At 53.9% G+C, this 24,104-nt stretch overlaps 1 protein-coding gene across 6 annotated transcripts; it reads right to left on the bottom strand.

Annotated features, from left to right (window-relative positions):
- Nucleotides 1–660: 660 nt before the first annotated feature.
- Nucleotides 661–21,470, bottom strand: Ralgds (ral guanine nucleotide dissociation stimulator). 6 transcript variants are annotated; one of them, XM_050155094.1, is made up of 18 exons: nucleotides 20,653–21,470; nucleotides 13,211–13,321; nucleotides 11,674–11,867; nucleotides 11,116–11,214; nucleotides 10,206–10,399; nucleotides 9,523–9,956; nucleotides 8,702–8,917; nucleotides 8,387–8,505; nucleotides 7,973–8,057; nucleotides 6,767–6,835; nucleotides 6,370–6,456; nucleotides 5,910–5,942; nucleotides 5,514–5,635; nucleotides 5,280–5,375; nucleotides 4,795–4,996; nucleotides 4,410–4,652; nucleotides 3,394–3,508; nucleotides 661–1,633 (listed from the first exon to the last, which is right to left on the bottom strand). In XM_050155094.1, exons 1-18 carry the CDS (start codon nucleotides 20,833–20,835, stop codon nucleotides 1,455–1,457), a joined length of 2,781 nt encoding a protein of 926 aa, XP_050011051.1. In that variant the 5' UTR covers nucleotides 20,836–21,470; the 3' UTR covers nucleotides 661–1,454. The 6 variants fall into 6 exon arrangements, with proteins under 6 accessions (XP_050011051.1, XP_050011055.1, XP_050011052.1 ...); XM_050155098.1 differs by having other exon boundaries at nucleotides 11,116–11,175; nucleotides 20,653–21,411; XM_050155095.1 differs by having other exon boundaries at nucleotides 11,116–11,211; nucleotides 20,653–21,410.
- Between the last annotated feature and the right edge of the window lie 2,634 nt (nucleotides 21,471–24,104).

Here is a 24,104-nt window from a genome sequence, read left to right as displayed (position 1 = left end):
CAATATTCTGTCTGTGTGTATGCCTACAGGCCAGAAGAGGGCACCAGACCCCATTACAGATGGTTGTGAGCCACCATGTGGTTGCTGGGAATTGAACTCAGGACCTTTGGAAGAGCAGGCAATGCTCTTAACCACTGAGCCATCTCTCCAGCCCCCTCTATGTATTTTTTTTAAAAAATATTTATTTTTGTTTGTGTATGAGTGCTTGCTGCATGTGTGATCCCCTGGCGTTGGAATTATAGGTGGTCGTGAGCTACCTGATATGGGTGCTGGGAAGCCTGTCTCTGGGCACTGCCCTCTACAGTGAAGGGAGGTGTGTGTGCTCTTCTCTGTTGAGCCGTCTCTCAGCCCCCCAATCTTCCATCTCTATAGAGACTGCACCCTGGAAGTGTTTGTTTTCAGGTGCCAACCATTCAGAGGTTGTGCTATGCTTCCTGCCAACACGCTCAGGAATGCGGAGAGGCCAGCAGCATAGACACCTCTTTAGCCAGTCTGCCACATGCGAGCTGGAGGAGTGTTTCCTTTAGCATGCCAGGGGAGCCAGCTGGCTCTTCTATGCCTGCATGAAATCCACTGAGAATCCTCCATGAAAGAGAGCCAGAGGACCTTCTAGTAGCAAGAAAATAAAAAGAACAAACCACAGTGACCAGGCCATAGTAGAAACGGGATTTTAATATAATATTCAAGTCTAGCATTTTCTATTTACAACAAATAAATATTGCCCCACCCCAATCAGTAAACTTTATTACTTTTTATACAAATATTCAGTCATCTTTCCCTCCCCACAGCCTCCCACTTCATGTAGTCTCGTACGACCCAGGCTGTAGTGATGCTGCATGGCACCTTCAGTGGTATGGGATTCGATACCAACCAGGTGGTCCATGAGAGGGCTTCTCTCTCTGATCCAAGGGAGGGCTGGGGCTCGTGGTGGGCGAGACTCCCTCGCTTTGTAGGCCCTGAAGGTGGAATCTTTGGTGCAGCCTGAGAAAGGCTAGAGTGTGGGAGGAAAGGCCAGGACTTCCATGAAGGTCCCAGGCCAGTGCCTGTGGGCACAAGGAGAGAATGCAGTGGTCAGCCCTGCTGGGTGTGTGGGTGCCCTGGGGCATCCGGGGGCATGGGTGGCAGTGATTTGCACCTGGGGAGGTGTCAGGAAAGTGTGGAGGGTAGTGTCCAGGGCAGGCAAGGTACCATGCCCAGTTGGCAGCACTCCTTGGCAAAAGTCAGCTAGTCCTCTGGTTCCAGAGAGCAGAAGGCACCGAAGGCGGCGAGTGGTCCCCGGAGGCCAGGTCAGCCTGTCAGTGGCAGGTGTCAATCCCGGCAGCAGGAGAGGTTTAGGGTGAAATTGGAGTCTGGGGTAGCCTGGGCTAGCAGGTAGGCAGAGGTACCTGTGTGGCTTGGGCCACTCTAGTCTATAAGTGCTTAGTCCTCAGCCAGCCAGACCCTGGGAGACGTCCTTAGAAGATGCCTTTGGCAATCTTGAGTCCTTTCTGCTTCATGCGAGGGAGGGTGGAGCTGGCTCCATGCTTGACCTTATTAGCCCCCTTGGTGAAGGTCCGCTTCTTTAGGATAAAGTCATAGTTGGCAGTAGAGTTCATGGCATAGAACACGTTGGCGTTTTCTGGAATCTTCAGCTCTGGTGGGAGGGGAGCAGGGCAACAATCAGTGATGATCACGGGGATGGGATAAGTCCACCACTTGAGAGCTCCTCCAGGCCAGGCCACCAACAAGGACCTCTCCCGTGGCTCTAGCCAAGAGTCTCCCTGTGCCGCCCACCCACATTGCTGTCTCTAATAGTTGGGACTTCTAGCCAGAGCAGGCTTCCTGGATGGAATTCTGACTGCTTTCTTTGATGCTCCCCTACTACTCACAACGGCTCTGTGGACCAGCAGGAGGCAGAAACTTCCTCTAGGTCCAACTTCCACCACTCTCCCCTGGCCTAGAATCTGTCCATCATTACCGAGCTGGACTTGCTGCTCCTACTGACCTTGTGTCTGACTCTAGATACTACGCCTCTGTAGGCCTGCTTTCTGCAAGGCAGGAGGTCCCCTCACCCAGTCCATATAACCAAAACGATAGAAGTCAAGAGATGTCATGAGCATCACTGCTGACTGGGGCAGGCAGTGATGTGGGTGTCAGGCTCACACCAGCAGTGTGATGGCAGCATGGTGACCTCTCTGGTGATCTCTCTCTAGCACTAACCTACTGGTCAGAGCCTCCTTATGGGGAGAAGGACATAGGCACAGAGTAACTGGAATTCTTGAGAATGGGCTTTTGAAACAGGGTTTCTCTGTGTAACAGCTCTGACTGTCTTGGAATTTGCTTTGTAGACCAGGATTCACCTGCCTCTGCCACCCAAGTGCTGGGATTAAAGACGCTGCAACCACCACTGCCTCGCGGGTTGGTTCTTTTATTTATTTTTAATTATGTGCATGTGTCTATGGAGACCCAAAGAAGACATCAGATCCCCTAGAACTGGAGCTACAGGAGGTTGTCAGCCAGCGGATAAGTGTACTGGGAACTGCAAGAACCCACACACTTAGGATTTTAAGGTTTAACTTTATGTATGAGTATCTGTCTGCACGTATGTGTATGCGACATATGTGGTACCCAAGGAGATTAGACGGGAGCATCGGATCCCTGGAACTAGGGTTGTAGGTGGTTGTGAGCCACCATGTGGGTGCTGGGAACTGAACCTGGATGCTCAGGAAAAGCAGCAATTGCTCTTAACCACCAAGCCATCTCTTCAGCACACAGTACAGACTCAAACACTGAGCCAACTCTCCAACCCAGGCCTGTTCTTGATTCCATCCTTCTCCTAGTTTCTAGAACACGGGACTCAGTATGTGTGCTTTTTGTGTTCATGTGTGGATTTTAACACGTGGAAATTCTTTCTGAACACCTGCTTTCTTTACTTTTTTTTTTTTTTTTTTTTTTTTTTTTTTTGGTTTTTCGAGACAGGGTTTCTCTGTGGCTTTGGAGCGTTTCCTGGAACTAGCTCTTGTAGACCAGGCTGGCCTCGAACTCACAGAGATCCACCTGCCTCTGCCTCCCAAGTGCTGGGATTAAAGGCATGTGCCACCACTGCCCAGCCAACACCTGCTTTCTTAGTTGAGCCAGACAATGTCCCCTCCAGCAGACCCCAGAATGAGCCTCTCTCAACTCTTACATCTTAGATGGGGAGGCCCAGCAGATGCTGGGGCAGACAGGTCGCAGTAGGTGCCATGCCCACATTTACCTGCTACTGTGCTTTCTAGAGCCTCAGGCCTTTGGCCTTGGGTAAAGGACAATGTTGACCCACCCCTCTGCCCTTGGCCTGGGGCAGAGGATGGTGCTGGCCTGCCCCTCTGCCCTGGGCCCCTCTGCCCTGGCCTGGAGCCCACCCGTCTGACTTACTGTGATCTTCTGAGATGATCTGCACTAGTTCATAGTCCTCTGGCTCATCCTCATCCAGGTTGTGTTTGTCCATGGCTTTTCGGATGACAGTCGGGGCCTTATCCTGGCTGGTCACCTGAAATGGGGGACAGGCTATCAAGACAAAGGTCATAAATGCTTTCCCAGGGTAGTGGCCAGAGACCCATCTGGGTACCTTTCCATCTTCTGCTTCCTTAAAGTGGCCCCCATAATATGAGGATGACCGTTTCCCAACTGTCCCCAGGCCCATTTTCCTACAACAGCCTGCCACCAACCCCCACACTGCCTTGGGAGCCATGTGTCCCTGAAGGCAATAGGATTACAAGCCTGGGGAACCAATAATTTCCACTCCAGTCCTAAGGAGGAACCAGCCAGTGCCCACTAGTCACCTACATCCTGTCCTGCCCTGACACTGTGGTGGCAGGTGGCACAGGCTGGCTCAGGACTCAGTCATGGGGTCACCCAGGTGAATGTGAGTAAGAGCATTTGCAGCTCCTGGGGCTGAGGGGCCGGCTCCACTGCAGCTGGAGCCCTGGCAGGCGAGAAAGGGCCTCCCTGTGTGCCCACCTACAATCTGTGAGCAATCCCATTGGCTCCACGTTCAAAACACCCATACTTTAACACTACTGACTCTGCCCATGGCCACCAGCCTGCTTTGGCCTCCCTTACCCTGAGCTTGGACTGCAACAGCAACCTCCTCAGCAGCCTGCCTCCATCTTGGTCAGCAGACCAAGTCACCAAAGAAAGTCAAACGGAGCCCTGACCACCTCTCCTTCAACCCTCTTCCCATTGCCTCAGACCTGATGACCTACAGGCCACAGTTTCCTTACTGCTCCTTTCCCACCTCTCAAGCCCTGAGTGCTGACCAAAGTCTTCCGTTATTTCTATTTTTTCAAACCTAGAAGGACAATGCTAAAAACTAAAGTTTTACACAGGTGTCTGTGCACGTCTGCGTCCTGGCTAAGTTGGCCCCATGAGGAGGCCCCGCTGCCGCTCACCAGGATGCTCTTGTACATGTTGCCGTTGTCCACATCCAGGCTGACCCGGATGATGCAGCAGTCGCCCACCTGCTGGTTGTAGAGTGGCAGTGAGGAGCTGTAGCTGCAGACCCCTGAGACAGAGCGCTTGTGGGTTCGCGTGGTAGACACGGGTGTGGTGGAGGCTGATGAAGAGGAGGTGCTGCTGGAAGCCGAGCTGATGCCAGAGGTCTCTGGGGAAGACTGGGAGGCTGACTCCCAGAACTGTGGAGGACAGCAGTGTCAACAGCAGCCTGAATCATGAAGGGCCCTGAAGGCTAGAGGTCAGCTTTGGAGACTTCTGGGCCCCTTGCTGGACACAGTGTGAGATACAACAACAAGGAGGGGTGGGGACATGGTTGGTCACCTTCTTTTCCTGGCCATCAGGAGACTCTGGGACAAAGCTCATGTTGATTTCCTCCACGTCAGAGCTGGAAGAACCAGCTGAGTGCACGCTGAGAGCATCAGTGATGTCCCCGCTGCCGAGGTAGGGGCCGCACCGGAGCTGGTCACAGGACTTGGAGTGGGCACTGCTACTGGTACTAAGCTCAGTGCTGGGAGCCTGGCGGCTAAAGGAAAAGGTTGGCTTACGTCAAGGGGTCTTCCCAAGGACACCACCCTTAAATATGTGGAGTCTTGGTCTACCAGTGCTTGGTTCTCCCTGGGTATCTGTGGGATCGCCTCATTTCAGAGAGCTGTAAACTAAGCACCAGAGAGCTGATTCAACTCACTCTGTAACTGACAGGGCTAGCAGTGTCAGGGTAAGACCCTAGCGCCAGCTTAGTTGGCTCTCCTAGCCCACAGTCCCGAGGCTCCTCTGGTCCCCGTGCGCCCCTGGGCCCAGGCACTTACTCGCTCCAGCGCTTGACAATGGCTGTGCTTTTCTTGCTCCTGAGGGTGTTGCTGGCTGACTCTGACGGAGGCTCCAGCTCACACGAAAGGTTGTAGCTAAGGCAGAAGTGGCTGTGAGGCTACCAGAAGCTAAGCTGGAGCTCCCAACCAGGGCTAGCCCGGAAGCTGGAGCCTGGGCACACAGCCATCACCAGACAACAGTGTGGTGTGACAGCCCAGGGCCTACAGCCTCACCTCTCAGCCTCACTGAGCCGGTCCATGGCTCGGAACCAGGCTCCGAAGTGCTCCTCCGGAGCAATGCTGTAATTGTTGCAGGCAGACTGCAGCAGCTTGATCTGGGCGATCACTTCGAACTCCTGGGTCAAGGAAGACAGACAGGGTGGTGATGGACCTATGAGGGTGGGCAGGGGCTAGGGGCTAGGTCTTCTGTAGCTACTCCCCCACTTATACCCACTCAGGCTCCTTCCTGCTTCACAGTCCAAACAGCCACACCTAGGAAGCTGTCCTGGCTGCCGCCTCCCAGCTCCCCTGGTACAGCCCTTGAAGGGTCTACCAGATGTCACCAGAGAGCAACACAAGGATGGAATGCAGTTTGGCCCCCTCCCCACCCTGAGGGTGGCAGTGCCTCACCTTCCTTCTCTTTTCGAAGTTGATGAGTCTCCCCTAGAAGACAGACAGCCAACATCCATAAGAAAGCAGCCCTCTCCACCATTAAAGTCCTGCCTACTTTGTTCTGCACTACGACAGGCACCCACTAGGGGGCAGGGAGCACTGGTACCTGGCCCTAGGCACCACCTCAGATAAACCTGAGGGGAGATTTGTAGACATTTCTGTCCAACCCATTCGGAGTTAGAAGGCCCTGCTTGGCCCACAGACAGTTTGACCTTGGAGTGTAGAGAGCCACCATCTGAGGATCGGGCACATCAAGTCTGGCCAACCCACTTCTCAGCTCTGCTGTCAGACAGCTCTGGAGGGCTCACCAGGGGGGCAACCTTCAAGTTCTCAAGAGAACCAGAGCTCAGGGGTCAGTAGGGGCCTCCAAGGCCTCAGGATCCCACCCTCAGCCCACCTCAGCCCCAGGTTCACTCACATACAGATAGTCCTTCATTGCAGTGTCCAGCATCACCAGGTCAGTGAGGAATGTGCCCAGGTAGGGGACGGTGCCCTGGATGACACCCTGGGACAACAGGAGGGAAATAAGGAAGGCTTGGTGCTCCTCTCCCTACTCACCTGTCCACAACCCCACCAGGACTTTGCACTTGGAGCAGCCTGAGAGCCTTTGCCCCATCTCTCCCAGATCCTCCCATCCCAAGCTGGCAATGGGCAGATCAAGTGGTCCCTGCTCATACTCTCCCCCAAAGAGCTGCCGGGGCCCTGACTCTGATGGTACAGAGTCTTGTTCTGTTTCCCCAAGATATAGCCTGTCACCTTGCAAGGAAGATAAAGGCCAAGGGAACCCTTCCTCTCCCAACCTCCAGCTCACTCACTGTCTCCTTCTGCCGCCTCTGGGCTCTCCTAGGGTTCATTTCCAGTGTGGCAAACTTGGAGGTTCCCTCCTGCCAGGGTTGAAGGCAAAGTGAATGAGATTTTCTCCCTCCCGACCCTAGTCTGTGCTCCGACCCTGGGTCTGGAGGTCCCATACTGGCTCAGCATGCCTTCTGTTACAGTTGGTCCTTCTAGAGCGGTCTCCTTTCCTAACACTCAATGGTGGAGGAGGGAGGGCCCGGGCCTGGCCTTCCTGTCCTCACCTTCAAAGTTCAGAGGACCCTGCACCTGTCTCCTGCAGACACGCGGGCTCAAAGCCCAGACCCAGTGCCATCCTGACTTGTTTCCTGTGAACAAGTCCAGTGATCTCTCACATATTCTTCCCTTAGATAGCATGGCCTCCTGTAACCTCAGTACCCTCTGTTTGCCAGACAAGAAAACAGGCATAGAGACTGGCAACAACTTGTGCAGAACCACACAAGGACTCAGAGGAGTGCAGCCCACTGACTGGGTCCTGTCCTGGGGTCCCTTGGTGTGTGGCAGGATCTTTAACTGAGCTCAGTCATAATGGGAGAGGGACAAGGTGTCTCAAACTCCTTGTTCCAGCACCCAGGTGGAGCCCAAGACCAGTGCTTCCCTGCTCCACAGGGCCCTCAGCAGAGGATACAGAGCTCCTCAGCGCTGTCTCAGCCTGACCAGTATGGCAGGGGCAGGGCCCACGAATAATGCTGCCTTTTAGGGGGGGTGGGGGTGAGAATGTTCTGGGGTGACACAGAAAGGTATGTTTATCAGTCCCTGATGTTAAGCTGCCTGTGCTTCCTGTGGCTTCAAGGGACAAGGTAGCCTGCCACCATTCCTCATGATAGCCAACAGCTTCCGCTTCAGGGCAAAGCCAATTATGCAGGTATATCTGTACCCTGGGACTTCATGGAGGAAGGACAGCCAACCCTGACAGGCCTGGCATCACAGAGACAGAATGAACTGCCTCAGGAAAGAAGTTGGTTGCACCCCCTTCCATCGCCTGCCCATCAGTCTGCCAGGGGCTAAATCCCAGCAGGAAGCTGTAGATCTGCTAATCTGGCTGGCTCATCCTCCTGCAGAAGCCAGGCTGGCTGTCCCCACTACATCAGATTACCAGGGGCCTCCACCTGTCCAAGCTTTGTCAAACACGGAAGTTTGCCATCCCCTTGTTCCCTGCGGTTCCTCACCTTGATGAGCAGCTCTCTGCTCAGGGAGTAGTTGTTCTCATCAGAGAAAATCTCCGACAGTTTCTGGAACACTCGAAAACTGTCCCTGAAGGAAGTACAGAAAGAAGGCAACAGTTGGGAAGAGTCTGCACTGGGGCAGGCACGATGGAGAATCCATTTGCTTTTACACCAAAGACCCTAAGCTGTTGGAGAAGGATGTTTTAAACATGGCTCCACTGGGGACTACAGACAGGTTGCTTTCAGCTGGGCAGTTCTGTGGCTGTGTGCAAGCACGAAACTCTCACCTGGCTCTATCAGGGTGTGCACACTGCACTGTGTACACCGGTGGACCTGCCCCTTGGACTTTGCTGCTGGGGCTCACTGAAGGCAGAGCCATCCCAGGGTATAGCAGGGGCAGGGGACAGGAAGGCCTACCTGGAGACCTCTTCCCATGTCTTCTTTAGGCGGTGGATGGCATTGCTCTGTAGAGCAGAGAGGATGGCGTAGAGGGAGGAGAAGTTCTTGAGCGCTCTGCACTCCTGGAGACAAAGAGTCTGTGAGGGGAGTAGTCCCAGGCTGAGGCCACTGTAAGAATGCCAGGAAGCTCCCAGAGGGCATGCCAGGGGCACTCATTCACGCAGCTGCTCAAGTGCACAGTGCCAGGAGGGAGTGTGCACCTGGCAGGGGGCTGTGCGGCCCTGAGGTCTGTGAGAAAAAAGAAGAGGTCCCCAGCCACCCCCTGCAGCCTACCCTGGCCACCTCGATCCAGTGTTCCACCACCCGGGCCCTGTCTGGGGCCTTCATGCTCTGGTCGCCAAGGCAGGTGGTAATGACACAGTTGGCCACGTTGTTGAACTGGGCGACAGTGGCACGGATGGTAGGTGCGATGTGCTCCTTGCCCTTCTTGTCCCTCTGCGACCAGATGGAGCCCAGGCAGTGGTAGGGCACCACTTTCTTGAACAGCTCCTAGGGAGAAGGATGAGTGTCACTGCAATGCTCGGCCCACAGGCCCAAGCTGGATCTCAGAGAGAGGATGAGCCCTGTGGGACTCTCCTCTCCACCTGACCTCTGAGAGCAGGAACTATGACGGGGAGAAGGCAGGGGCACATACCAGTGGCTCATGCCTGCTCATCTCAGAAAGCATCTGCTGCCCCCTCCCCAGTGAACACACCGGTTACAGTCTGTCCTCTGTCTGTCTGTCTCCAATACATAGGTAGCATTTCATAAGTGGTGAGGCTAGATAGGACTCCAGGGGGGTGGCCCAGGGGCCTATGGGTATCTTGGTGAGCATACCTCCATCCCTAAGAGGTCAGGCCCACCACACTTCCTATCTGCTCCAAATCCTTAAGTGTGTAGTGTGTGTGGGCACATGCGCGAGTGCACAGTGCATGTACTTCATGACCACCAAGCAGGGGGAATTACTTGGGATTAAGTAATGTGTCCTATTCACATGTTTGTTAACAGTGGAGCTGGGATTTGCCCTGGGGGCACAGGCTCTGAACCAGAAAACAGGTCTAGACAGCAGAATACAAAAGGAAGTCAGCCTTGCCCTACCCCACTGAGCCACTCACAGCGTCCATCAGCGTAAACTGCTCAGCCACCAGATCTGGAGGGAATAGCAGGAGGTGCGGCTTCTCATCTAGTCCATTCTCTGTGGCTCCCGGCAAAGACCAGGAAGGCTGTAGTGCAGGAGCAGGCACAGCAGCTGGCTCCAGCTCCAGGGCCTGTGACAGAGCCGGCTCCAGCTCCAGAGCAGGTCCGAGGGACAGCTCAGGCTCTAGCGGTGGCACTAGAGCTGGTTCCAACTCAGAAGCTGGTGCCACCACCGGTCTGGATGCCAGTGCTGGTCCTAGGGATGGATCTGGCTCAGAAGCTGGTACTGGCTCTGGCGCTGGCTCTGGCGCTGGCTCTGGTGCCAAACCCTGGGTGGATGCCAGAAGCAATGCTGGAGCTGGCTCAAGCTGGGAAGCTGGTTTCAGAGACAGCACTGGAGCTGGGGACAGGGCTGCAGGAGAAAAGATGCCCAACATGGGTGCCTTGCCCAGAGCATTTCCAAGGACAGAGTACCACTGCCTGTCAGAGAGACAGGCACCTGTCCCCCCAACAAGATGTTGACCCAGGTCACAGTATACCGCCTGCTGGTCCCAGGCGCATTCTAGCTCCTGGCCCAGTGCCAGCCCTGGAGTCTCTCTGTGGTGGGAACTAGTACTGGCCCCTCCGACCAGGCTCTGTGTAGCTTCCCCCTTCTCCTCACCCTCAGGCTCAGCCTCGCTGGGCTCCAGGTCCTCCAGCTGGGCCAGAAGAAGGTGAGCGCGGCGCTCCAGGTCTGAGCCTGGCATGTTGAGCTGCACATAAGCCACCAGCTGCTTGAGGCAGGGAAAGTCCGGAGGTTGACAGAAATCCTCTGAGTATTGGTCCAGCCAGGTGCCCAGAATGGAGGAGATGGCACTGGGGACAGGCAACAGAGTCAGAGGCATGGCCTCTCCTCCCACCCTCCCACAGCATCCCTGTGGTGTGCTTCCACCCACAAGTCTCCTTCAGCTGTCCTGACTGTGGCAGGCCAAGGAACGAGATAGAGTTTACAGAGAATTCCCATAGGAGACTGATCATCAACAGGAGGACAGTTCTCCAGGCTCTTTAGGGGAACGCCCCTACTCCTGTTCAACTCTGCCTGAATGCAAATTCAGGAAGGGCTTATCCTCTTACCCGGCATTCAAGGAACCTCAACCAGTGACTGGGACTACCTCAGTACCTATTCTTTGTGAGCCACATGTGGGCTGTGTTTTCCTGAGGCACATGGTTTGTTCTTTGAACCCCTTACCAAGGAGTGAAGCTGCGTGTCTATCGAGATAGTCTGTGCTAGGAAGGATTCCCGTAGTAGCTGGTTCTGAATGGTACCCCATATGCGCCCCCCCCCTCTGTCTCTGTCTGTCTGTCTGTCTGTCTGTCTGTCTGTCTCTCTCTCTCTCTCACACACACACACACACACACACACCCTCCTTTCTGCTCCTTGAATGCTTAGTTCCACCCTGAACTCTGTCTTCCTCCTGCTGCAGGAGGAGCCTTAGACCTCAGCCCATCAGCACGAATCGGAAGAGTGGGACCTATGGTTGGCTCAGCCCTGTTCCCCAAACCTCCCCCCTCTTGACCCAAAGTCCACTTACTTTTTGAGTTGGTCCTGCGGTCCACCATCCTCACTGGAGTACGGGAGGATGCAGCCATATCTAGAGGAGGCCGTGAGGGCGTCACATCTACCGTACCTGCTTATGATGTCTAGTGTTACTGGCCGACTCCCTGATGGGAAGGGACCTCAGGGAGACAGGGACTCTCTGCTCTTGCCACAGAGAAGTGCCTGGCAACACGGCTGCACACGGCACATGTTTTATACACTTGGACACCTCAGCAGACCCGGGGCCTCTCAGTCGGTTACCACAGGGCCTGTGTATATCCAGGTCAAGGTTCCCCTCCTTTCTAAGTGGAGAACTGTTTAGTCTGAGACTCAGGTGAAATGGCTTCTCATGGAAGAAAGGACAGCCATATATATAAGACCCACACGGGCCTTGACAGCTTAGACTGGGGTGGCACTGCTAGGGTCCAGCTAATTCAGTCCTGACAACAGTCTATGAGAATGTTCAGCATCAAACTGGGGCTCACAGGGACACAAGGTATTCTCAAGACCCAGCCAAGAGGAAGGGTGCCCTGGGTCTGGAGCTGGTGCTCACCTCTTGAACAGCAGGTCCAGCACCTGCTGAGTGGTGGTGAAGGCTCTGTAGGTGCACAGGAAGACGGTGACGTAGGAGAGGTCACTGCCCTGGAAGGCAGGCACCAGGTGCTCCACCAGCTTCTCCAGAGTGCCAGCCTTCACCGTGCGCACCTTGCAGGTCTCGTAGAGGTTCAGGGCTGACTCATTCTCACACTGGGTGAACAAGGGAAGGACACAGTCAGAGCTGTGGTCTCAAGAAAGCTGGAGCCTGGAACTCAGATCACCTCCTATACACCCGCACTACAATGTGGCCAAAGCTGGGAAAAGAGGGTCTCTGGCAAAGGGTCTTGGATTTTCTTTTCTTTTTTCTTTTCAAGACAGGGTTTCTTTGAGTAACAGCTTTGGCCGTCCTGGAACTCACTCTGTAGACCAGGCTGGCCTCTAACTCACAGAACTCCGCCTGCCTCTGCTGGGATTAAAGGTGTGTGCCACCACCACCTGGCAGGGTCTCAGATTTTAAAGTAAAATATGAGGCGTGGAGCACTTCAGGGTAGTTTTTTAGGTGAGTGACAAGAGTATCTAACATACTGGGGGGGGGTGTCCAAACTGAACAGCCCATCTTAGAGGTGGAAAAGGCTCACTCCAGAGTCAGGGATTGGCCTTATCAGGACCTAGAGCATTCCCTGAGGAAGCTCAGTGACCAGAGAAGAATCCTGTTGGAACAACAGTAATGACGCTCAACAGCTGTGGCAGCAGGTTTTTCTTCTGGAGTGTTATGGGGCTGGGTCAGGCTGAGCTGCTGAGCTCAGGGGGCCCACGAGGTATGTTCGGAGACAGCAAGTTTCAGAAGTGTATACACGCTCGCTAATTTTGTCAACTTGACACAGCCTAGAGTCATCTTAGAGGAGGGGACCTGATTGAGACAACGTCTCCCTAAGACAGTGCCATAGACAAGCCTGTAGGACACTTTTTTAATTGGTGATTAATGTGGCAGGACCCAGTCCACTGTGGGTGGTGCCATCCCTCTGTTGGTGGTCCTAGGTTCTATAAGAAAGCAGGCTGAGCAAGTCACAGTGAGCAAGCCAGTAAGCAGTGCCCCTCTATAGCCTCAGCATCAGCTCCTGATGGCAGGTTCCTGCCCTGTTTGAGCTGCTGTCCTGACTTCCTTTAGTAATGGATATGGATGTAGAAGCATAAGTCAAATAAACCTTTTCCTCCCAGCTTGTTTGTGGTCATGGTGGTTCTTCACAGCAATAGTAATCCTAGCTAAGACAATGTACAAAGCCTGAACTTCTATTCCCTGGGGACAGAGGGCAGTCCTACTATGTGAGGATTTATAGGACTAGGAGGAAGGTGTAGGACTGACATCTGGAGACAAGTATTTAAACCGGGCAAAAATATTCGAGTATACATGGCCTTATGGGAAATGCGAAACAAAGCCAATGGTGTCTCTCACTTGTAGGTAGGTAAGTCAGCAGGGCCTTTCTGCATGGGTTGGACTTTGGGTTGGGGGAGGTAAGGAGAGAGGTGAGGAGGGTCTCCTCTCGTTAACTCACCCCTAGCCAGCGCTGGCCTTTGTTGGTTCCCTGGTGTAGCTGAACCTTGCGCAGGGAGATGGAGTAGATGACCCCGTTGATCAGCTCCTCCCCAATCTCCTGCGTAGAGCTCTGGAAAGACATGGGCCAGCAGCCGGACCAGGTTATTGGGGTCTGATGCAGGGGGATGACACAGACAGCAGCTCCAAGACCTCCAGTGTGAAGTTAATGGAGAGCCCAGGACTCCCCTTCCCACCAGGCTCCTCAGGACCCAAAGACCAACACTTCAGGTACCTGCTCCTGCCTAGTCCTGGATCACACCCCTATTCTCCCTCTAAGACAGGTATTGTTATCCAGCCATTTTGCAGAAGGGTAAGGGAAGGTTGAGGCAGGAGTAACTGATCCAAGTCAAACTGTCTTGTTGTATATGGCAAAGTCCCCATCCCAAAGTCCTAATATGGTCACAGGTGCCATTGGCCCTCAGTAAAACCTAGCCCCAGAGCCCAATGCCTGGGGCCACCTTCGCCCTCATCTCTGTCTAGTCTGAGGTTCCTGCCTGACTCGGCAGCATCAGGCAGTTCCTCCTAGCTCAGCCCTGAAGTTAGCAACATGGGTCTAGGAAGGTGCAAACGCAGGCCGCATTTGGCTGCTTCCTTCCCCTTCTGCTCATTCATGCTGCTGAGACCTCTTGGGCAACACGGGACTTCCCGGCCGGCTGTTCTTTCTCACGTGAATGGGGAAGAGCAACAATGCTGGGGTTCCACAAAAGCCCAAATCATGAGGTCTGGTTGAGAAAGGAGGGGGTCATGTGGCTGCTTCTCAGAGCCCCAAACAGAAAGTAAACATGCTTCCCGATACCCCAATATCTCTTCAACTCCTGTGGTCCAGGGAAGGGCTATAGCTGGGATGGAGGGTAAATAAACCAACCTCTCAGAGCTCAGAGAGGGGCTAGCAGGTACGAGTTACTGCCTCCACACCCCATGTGAACCATAAGGATTGCTGTGGTGCCCAGAGGACTCTGGCCAAAATGCTTACCTACCCAGAGTCCCACTGCTGACCCTTCCGGGGGCCAGTGTGATGTGGGCTACACCTGAGCTCTCGTGTCTGCCATCCACCCTCATCTGACCTCCTACTCCAGGCTTTGAACCAAGGGTAAAGCCATGGCCGCCACACTAGGCTCACGGCTGTCTATCTTCTCTGGAAACAAGGCCAGGTCTGTTTCCTGGAAGTCAGTATGTAATAAGAAGGTTCATGTACCTAAGCAATCTGGCCCACAGCCTTAAGAGACCATCGACATTGCCATCAGCTCACCCCTGGCCTGAATCTAGAAAGTCTTTCAGAAGACATAAAGGAGACCATGGCCCTGCACCACCCACTGTGCCTCCTCAGAGGTTCTTGGTAGTCAAGGCTGGGAGAGTCTGTCTTTCCTAAGGAGTCTGGCCACATCTGGTGTCAGTGTCCTAAACACCCAGGTGGCCAGCAGCAGGAAGTCAGGGTCTCACACATGAAACTCCCTCTCCCACCACACAACACTGGACTTCAGCCCAAGGAGCCCAGTACAGTAAGTTTTTTATTGGTGCCCAATGGACAGAAATGTGCCCTGCCTGGCCAGGCAAACCCGAAGGAGAAGCTGGATGCAAGTAGCACAGCGGCCATGCTCGAGCAGGGCTCAAAAGCAAGTCCTTTCTCAGCCCTGGGCTCCAGCTGACAGTCCAGCAGCTGGCCTGGGCCCTGTGGGAGTGTCATGTGATCCCTGCACCCTTCCCCCACCTGAGGGGGGACATTCTGCCAGCTGGGTGAGGGGGGTGCTGACAGGCACCGAGAGTCTTACATGCCTTCCTCTGGGGAGTCGATACCCTGTCACACAGATGGGAACTGCTCCATTTCCTTAAAGCAACCACAGCAGAAATGAACCAGCCCACCCTACAATGCTGAATGTGGGCACCTTTGCCAGACCCCCAGGGAAGATAGATGCCACCGGCCTGGTTAAAAAGAAGCAGAGAAGAGCCCCTCTCCCCAGTCTAAAGATCCTCCCTAAGGCCCCTCTGAGGCTGGAAGGGCAGGGACCTTGGGCTACCTTTGTAGCACATGGCGGGATAACTCAGGCAGACCAGGGAGAAGAGGGGTAAGCTGGCCTAGTGAACAGCTGATACAGCAAAAGTGTTTGCCTGCCTGTCTGCCTGCGGCAGGCATCCAGGAAGCCTCCGAGCTCCGAGGAAGGAATGCCACATGGTTGGCTGTGTCCTTAAAGAGGATCATCCTCCCTCCAGCATGTGCAAGGCCCCCAGGGCCCTGGGACAAAGTTGGCAGCTATGTGTAATACACTTGGGTCAGTCACTTGGGGGTGACAGTATCCCTGGGGGGTCCTGTGAGCAGCCCCCCACCCAATCACTGTCTCTTGAGCATAGTCCAGAGCTCCCAGAATGGGGAGAGAAAACATGGCCTGGGTGGTATCACCCGATTAATGTTCTCAGGGTAGCAGCCAGCAGGATGTGTGTGTCCAGCTAAAAGAGAGAGCGAGCTGTAGGCCAAGCCCAGAACAGTAAGCAGCAAGGGGCCCATGGGGACTCCAGGCCCGTCACCTCTCCCTGAAGAGCACTGGGTGCTGGTGGTGGGGTGTCCAGTCAGACAGTGGCTGCTTCTGTTTCAGGCCTTGGCAGACATGGTAGATTTCAGAGCACAGGATCACAGTTTCTCTCTGCGCTTACAGAGGCTCAGCCTACTTGGTGGTGCAGGGGGATTCTAAACCTTCAGGGTGATTTCTAAACCTGCCTGTACTACTGCCCAGGGCCACCAAGTCACTAGTTCACCCCAGGGCTCTAGCAGGCCCTTGCAGGCCCCCTACAGCTCTGGCCACGCAGGAACCACAAGACCAAATCCATGTGCCATATGTCAGGAAGGGTCTCAACCCCAAGTTTGGCTGAGCCATGGGCTGGGAGAGCAGCAACAGCTAACAGGTGACAGGATGGGGGGCTGCAGACGAGTAAGGGTAGCAGACAATACGTGGTATACCACCAGAGCCGATGACGTGTGAGACCCTCCTGTCAGAGGCCCACCTGGGACTACTGGACCCAAATGGCAGCTCACTTCATTAAAGGTCCTGGACCTTTAATGAAGCTTCCAGAAGAGGGAGAGAGCAGTCCGTATGCTAGTTAGCAATCTCAGGCCGTCTTCTTCCCATTTTAGAGTGGAAACCAAGGCCCAGGGGAGGGGCCAAACAGACAGTGTACATGACTCCTCAAACCTAGGCCTTGGTTCAGCTCTTAGACCATGAGCCCCAGTAGAAGAGGGATAATGAAAATATCAAGTATTAGAGTCCTCTAGATGCTAAACCCTCATAGCAGCTCTAGGTAATCCCCAAGCCCATAGGCCACAGAGGGCGGCCTCAGCTGGGGACTGTGGGTGTCTGGTTGCCGTGGCAGGAAGGGAGCACCAAGACCTCAGGCTGTAAAGCCCTGTGTTCAGCCTGTGCAGTGCTCTCCCAGAGTCAGATTCGGTCGCCAGGAGCCCTCCCTGTCAGCCTGAATCCAGCTATTGGTCAAATTAGCATTTTAGGAAAGAAAACTAAGTTCAGATGGGGAGGGGAGATCCATCCCTTCAGCCCATAAACCCAGCTTTGTCTACCTGGTCCTGCTGTCCATTTGCAATTGGCTCTTATCATAAAATGGCCACTGTTGGCCAGGTCTGGGATGACCCACACCACAGACCATGACCATGCTGTCCAGCTGACTCGGGCACCTCTTTTACCAGGTCCTTTTACACTTAGTGCATGTGACTCTTCCAGTATGCTGCCTGAAAGAAGAGGGAACAGCCAGGTAGGGACAGGTAGAGGCCCAGATCCAGGCAGATCCAGGAAACAGCAGCCAGGACAAGGATTTGATCCCTGGCCTGGAGGGACACACCCAGAGCTGGCTGCTGCTTCTATCAGAGGCACAACACCAGGGCAGGGTCCAGCTTTGGTCATAGGGAGGACTGGGGACAGAAATGACTTCCTCAGGTACACAGCAAGTTTCACACCTGCACCTCTGAGCAAAGGCTTAAGTTCATGTCCTGGGGAAAAAGCCTGTGATGCCACGCTGAGGTCAGCTGCAAGTGCCAGGCCACATGTCCCAGGAGCCCAGACATCCAGAAGGCTTGGGCTTTGTCACCTGGTCAGAAAAGCTAGCTGTGGTCACTGCCAGGCTCTGTGGACTGTACTTGTCAGGTCATCTGTCTCCATTTGGTCCATTCCAGAACTCTAAGAGTAACTAGCATTATGCCCATCTTACAGATGAAGGAAACTCTGGGACTCAGAGGAGCCAAGCTGGCCTTTGAGCACAGCTGCCTTCACCACAGAGCTCGGGCTCTGCACCTCTGGGCTTCAAAGGGCAGAACTCCTGCAGGTGCGGTGGTAGGTCAAAAGCTGCAGGCAAAGGCTCAAGGGAGAGGAGAATGCTAACAGAACACCCATGGCCCAGCAGTTCTGGTCCCTGTGCCCTACTCAGTGAGCAGCCCTCAGGCTGTCCTTTCTCCAGAGAACTGAGTTTGCTCGGGGCCTCAACCAATCTCAGTCTCTCGCTCTCACTGTGCTGGGGGCGGCTTCCTTGGGGTGTATGCCTGATAACACAGCACTTGTGAGGATAACAGAAGCTCAACCCCAGGGCAGGTGCAAACTGAGACCCTTCAGAGTGCAGCCTTCTGGAACCCCCTCCACAACCCACAGGCCTGAAAACTGTCTGGTCACCTCACTGAGAGTCAGCCCCCATTCTTGCCCTGCTGGCAATCTGGTTCCTCCTGCTCCAGAGCTGCCCTGGGACTCCCAGGAAATGGACCAGCAGGTCTCTCTCAGTGCAGAGGATCAGTACCAGTCTGGTCTGGGCCTCCTCATCCTCTACTGTGTCTCTGAGTAAAGCAACAGTGGGACACGGGGGTCCTGGGGGCCCGGCAGTGATGGCCAGTCTCCTCAGGTTCCTGGAGGCTGCCTTCTTAGAGTCAGCCAGGAAGTCCCTCTGAAAGATTATCTTGTGTATACACACACACACACACACACACACCCCTCCCTATGTCTCTGGGTCTCCAGTGCCAAGGGAACAAAAGAACCCTAGGGTAAGTTAAGAGTTGCACACAGTGTGATCAAGAGACCAGGCAGTCCAGAAGGAGAAGCCCCCACTTCACTGTGTCCAACCCACACAGCCTTCAGGCTTCACAGGCTAGCTGCCGCGGTGAGAAGGCGATCTGGCCTCTGCCTCTGCAGTTGACTGCTTATTGACTCTGTGCAATCGAATTAGTTGTTTCATCTGTCAAATGGGCTATTAATAGCCCTACCCCCCCAGGACAAAATGCGTGCAAAATTATTTAGCCCAGGCCCTTCTACCAAGCCCTAGGCCGCTAGCTATTATGCTAAATTCCTGGTCCACTGTCCTCAGGGTCTCCAAATGTAAAGTACTTTCACCTTCCTCTAAGCTTTCCCAGCTCTCACCCAACCAGGGCCCCCAGCTTCTGCTGCCTTCTACTGTCCACTAGCCATTTCTGCTTTGTCCCGCTTCCAGCTCTTACAGGCAGCAGGCACCCCATCCCCAATCCCAGAGAACACGGCTTGTGTGGAAGTCCTGTCTACGACCCTTACTGACAGCATACTTATCTAGGTCAGGGACTTCACCTCCCTGCCCTCCAGCCTCTTAGCAGATGGCGCTGGCATCTAAACTGGAGGTCTGTCAAAGTCAGGAAGAACATGGTGCTAGGGCCTGCTGCCTGTAAATGCTACAGAGCCACAAATCATTCCTGCCAGGCTGGCGCCGAAGCCTGCCTGTCGCAGGAGCATAGACCTCATGACCTCCAAAAAGCATGGACTGAGGCAGGTCAAGCTAGGTCAGTAGTAGCTTAACTTAGAGTTGAGATGGCAGGCAGATGCCCAGATGTGTGAGGACATCTGGCAACCCCAGGGCTGGGGAAACGATGACAGAAGAGGAAAAGCAGAGACAGTTTGGTGTTTTCCAGAGAACCCAGAGACCTTAAGCAGGTCAGCTTCATTTCTGGACCTGGAACTGCCATCAGGAAATCAGCTCCAGGATGGGGATGGGAGGGAATTATTGGCAAAACAGAGAGGGACTTCCCTGCCCCCTCCCCCAGGCAAATGCTAAATGGTCATTGTGTTCAGTTTCCGGCTGTAGCCTCCTCTTCTGCCAGGACCCCGGTTTTCCTGCCACAGCCAGAAGCTTCCCCTCTGCTGTCTAAGCAGTGACAGGACAGCATGGAGGCCTGGGAGAGGGAGGGCAAAGCAGGTGCCTATAGCAACAACCTGTGCAGGGGCAGAACTTTCCACCCTGCCACTCCAAGCAATTCTCAGGGGTATAGACAGCCAGAGCCAGGGAGAAGCCTGAGCCCCCTCCATGAGTGATCAGGCCAGACCCTTCCAGCACACAAAGCCTGAGGCTCTGCCAGACATAATGAAAGCCAGATGAGCGCAGGGCTGTGGCAGGCCGCCCACCATCATGTTCCCTGGAGTCCCTCCCCAGCCGCCATGAGGATGAGACCACTGGGTGAATGAGATGCCTGGCTTGGACACCTGCCAAGCTTGGGAGGCCTTCCAGGCCTGGGGGTTCCCTGACCAAAAGTTCCCAAGTTGGGCACAGAAGTATGTTTTGTCCGGGCCTTCTCTAGGCAGAGCAGGATTTGGGACTGCCTCAGGAGTGCACTACCTCTGGGCATGATGGCAGGTGCACACTGGAGGTGGGAGGCGGAGGCCCCACCCGGGACACGCTAGAAACAAGCTCCTACCCTCACCTATTACCCCCACCTCCTGCCACACATAAAGGCAAACAGTCTCCTTTTTCTGAATCTGCCTAGACTCTTACAAAGTCAGGATGTCGGCACATTTTTTAATCAGGCAGAAATGAATCACAGGTCTCAGTGAAGCCCTGTCCTCTCACTACCTTGACACCTGGTTCCACAAGTTGGAGATCAGTCTCCACCCCTACCCCCCCTCCTTCTTTCAACTGCCCCCTCTGAGCAGCCTTGATCTTCGGGGATCATTAGATCTATATCTGACTCAGTGATAGCTATCCAGAAGCCTCAGAGGTCTCACTCACCTCTGGGGAGTCTAGGACTATGTCAACCCAACCATTGGCTGATCCCACACTGTATTGTGTGGCCTCCTCTTGTCCCCAGTTCCATTAACAAGGGTGTGAAATGAAGCCAGGCCCTTGTGGTTGTAGCATTCACGCACCAGGGATGTAAACAATGATAGTGCGGAGAGGCCTAAAGGTCTGCCTGAACCAGATTGCAGAGATTGGGGCTGTCACGCTTGGGATGGGTAGAAGCAGGCAGTGGTATGATGAACTGAGGGGGACACGGAAATCCAGCTCTTGTCGCTAACTACTGCTCAGGGTGTGCTGGAAGCTGTGATGCCCAACTTGCTGCCCCGGAGATGGTGCAGCAGGGAGATTTCTGTGGAAGGAATCCCACCCCCACCCCCGCTCACCCACCTCCAGGCGCGGTAGATCCGGGTCTAGCTGAGTGAAGCTGTGCAACACCACCGGACAGCTGTCTGGGACGCCCACTTCTAGACGCACAGCGTCCCACACGCTGCGGCTGCGCCGGGAGCCAGGAAACAACGACTCGCCGCCCCCTACGGGCCCGGCCGCCTCGGCCCACATGCGCTGCACCATGGACGGCTCGCAGTGGCTCGGGCGGCCGGTGGGCCGCGAGACCCAGGGCGGCGCGGGCGCAGGGCCGGCCCAGCGCAGCTCTGCGCTGCCTGCGCTCTGTGCCCGCTGCCCTGCCCGCTGATGTCAGCTGGGGGCGGTGTCCGAGGAAGGGGCGTGGTCTCCAAGGGGCGTGTCGTCAGTTGCGGATACCGTGTGCACGTGCTGTCTGACTGATGTGTGGGTGGTGCCCCTGATGCTGTTTTGCTGAAGTCAGAAGTGGAATTCCCAAGAATTCCAGTTACCACACCCCCTAGCTCTGTAGCCTCAGTTTCTTCAACTGGAAAGTATGGGTAATGAAAATGACTTCCTGCAAGAGTGTGACAAGAGGATGTCACGAGATCACTGATTATGTGCTCATATACCAGAGTACGGGAAAGGGTGACCCTGAATATTGGGTTGAGTGTCCGTCCAGCCCAAGTTCCACTGGGAGAGGAGACATGCATCAACTAAATGGGACCTACTGTGTAAAAGAAATGCTACCTCTGGGTGAGGCTGTATACTTTTTTTTTTTTTTTCCAGGACAGGGTCTTTCTGTGTAGCCCTGGCTGTCCTGGAACTCACAGAGATCCACCTGCTTCTAACTCTTGAATGCTGGAACTAAAGGATGCACCAGCACACTTGGTTGAGGCTGCATACTTTCAAAAAGCTTACTTTATGTGTATGATTATTTTTCACTCATGTGGGTATACTGCAGGTGTACCTGGTGTCTGAGGGGAACGAAAGGGGGTACTGTGAGCCACATGGGTGCTGGTAACTGAACCCAGGTCTTCTGGAAGAACAGGAAGTGCTCTTAACTCTGGAGCCATCTCTCCAGCCCCAAGGTTTAAATTTTTCTGAATTTTCAAACTGTCCTAAAGTATTTTTATGAGCAGGGTCCAGTGACAAAGCTGGTTTAAGAAAAAGATAAGCAGGTTTGGCTTGAGATGGAGGCTGCTCAGAAGCCTCAGGGGCCTTGCCTTGCCTCCAGGGAAGTCCAGCTGTGCTGCTGTCCTGCAGGGCGGCACTAACTGCCTGACTTCCTGAGGGCTTCTCCCAAGCCCCAATCCTGGGGCCAAAGACCCAGCACCAGGTCAGCTTTGTTGCCTGTGACCACTGACCTTTTTCTAAGGACAGCTTCTCTCTGATACTTAGATCCGAGGCACTACCTTTCCAGCCTCAAAGAGGTTGTAGGGAAGGGGTAGTCCCAAGGAGGCTGGAGTTGGGAGTTAATCACACTGCAGCCTCATGTGGCAGCTGGACTGCCTTCTGTCTCACTAATTGCATGTGATGGCCACTGGCAGAGAGGTGGAGGTCCCATCCATCTACTCAGCCCTTCTGGTTGCTGTTCACCTGTTTTACCAAGTTCAAGTTCCCTTTCTGTCTTGTTCTGCACTGCTGCATCCTTCCTCTTGGAAAGCCTGTTCATGGGTACCATACATGTAGATACAGAAATACAAACATACACATGTATAGGCAGACACACAGACATAGCTACACAGACAAACATACAGATACACAGAAAACCTAGCTCCCATGGCCCAAGAGCTCAACCCCTTTCTTCCTCTGGTCCTCTTTCATGTCCTCATGTCCTCTGTGAAGAGAAGAAAGCTGGCAGACAGCACACTGTGCCCGGTGTGCCCGATTCCCTAGACCTGCAGGGATCACATCCTTGTCACCCTCAGCACTGGCTATGACTTGTGAGATGCTTCCCAGCACGCAAAGCACTCCCCAAGGCCCGGTAAGCTTCCCTCATGATCATCCCCACGCTACCAAGGGCAGGCCCATCCTAAAAGAGGGGGTAAGGACGGCATGTGCCATGACACGAAAGAACACAACCCACACCTAAGCCTAACCATCACTTGGGGGAACAACAGGTCAGAAGGACACACTAGACAGACCGCCAGCCTACAACCTACAGAAATACAGCCTGCAGGACAGGCAGACAGGCTTTTCTTTTTCCAACAAATATGGAGGAGGTACACAAAAAAGAAGAGACAACAGCCAGTGTGTGGGTTTGTAAACAAAGCATCTGTTAACAAAGGCTCCCCTCCTACCTGAGGGCAATGCAGTCTAAGATGCCCAGCACGATCCTGAAATAAGGACAACAGGAAACTCTGTGTGATACCAAAATGGTTGGTGCAGTAACCCAGTCAAGTGGCTGACCAGCAAGTACAGTCTAGTGTGGCTACGATGGGCAAAGCTGTGATTTCTCATTGGGCGGGGTGTAGAGATGAAAGGTACTCAGAGCAGCAAGAGATTTAATTTTTATTTCTAGAATTGTCCATTTAATATTTTCAGAGTAGGCTGGCCTCGGGTAGCTGAAGAGTACTGCATATTGTTGGCACTGGACACTGCTTCTTTCCTTCCTTCCTTCCTTCCTTCCTTCCTTCCTTCCTTCCTTCCTTCCTTCCTTCCTTTCTTATTTGGTTGTAAGAGATAGGGTCTCACTGCATAGCTCTGGAACTTAAGAGATCCACCTGCCTCTGCCCACCAAGTGCTGGGATTAAAGGCATTGGCTGGACATTGACACTGTTTCTTAGCTGCCACTATGGTATGGGGTTACCATATGAGTTGTATGACTGAATCCATGTATCTGGGATTTATGGATGAACTGACCTTGTTAAAGCTTTATGCCACTTTTTCTACCCTGGGTCTATTTGAGATTTTCCATAATAAAATTTAAAAGAACAAATAGGTTTTGGCTGGAGAATCACCCTCTAAGGCTCCTGGGGCTCCCAGCAGCTACTGAAGGAAGGCCACAAGCTATAGACCTGGTGGATATACTGACCCTGAGCTAGATTTGAGCCACTTCCTATGTTCTTCATCTGCCTAGTCACTCAGACAATCCTTACAATAACACAGGAAAGAGATCCTGCTTTGGGCTCAGGTGGTGGACTCCTGGGAAACTGAGTTCCAATGCCCACATGTTCATGAGAAAGGCTGGGGCAGCCTCAGTGACCCTGGGTGAGTCTGAAATACAAGGCTCACATTAACCCTAACACTTGGGTATTAAAGAACTCTGCTTCCCTCTGCAGTGAGTTCTGTGGAATCTCTCCCCTTTCCTCACTCTGCTCCTGGTCTTCCTGGAAATGCATCTGCTCCTCGCTGGGGGCATAACGAGCCCCTCAGAACAATGCTGACCTTCCACAGTAGGATGTTCCTCACAGAGAAAAGCTTTGGAGACCAGGAACAAGCCAAGTGTGGCTCACATGTGTATTTTGTTTGGATTGCAAAGTGTTTTTAAATTTTTG

Source organism: Alexandromys fortis, unplaced genomic scaffold (assembly GCF_014885135.2).
Source record: "Alexandromys fortis isolate MF-2015 unplaced genomic scaffold, M_Fortis_MF-2015_v1.1 scaffold_72, whole genome shotgun sequence".
Classification (NCBI taxonomy): domain Eukaryota; kingdom Metazoa; phylum Chordata; class Mammalia; order Rodentia; family Cricetidae; genus Alexandromys; species Alexandromys fortis.
Note: the sequence above shows the minus strand (reverse complement) of the source record. Positions and strands in the feature narration are given on the sequence as shown.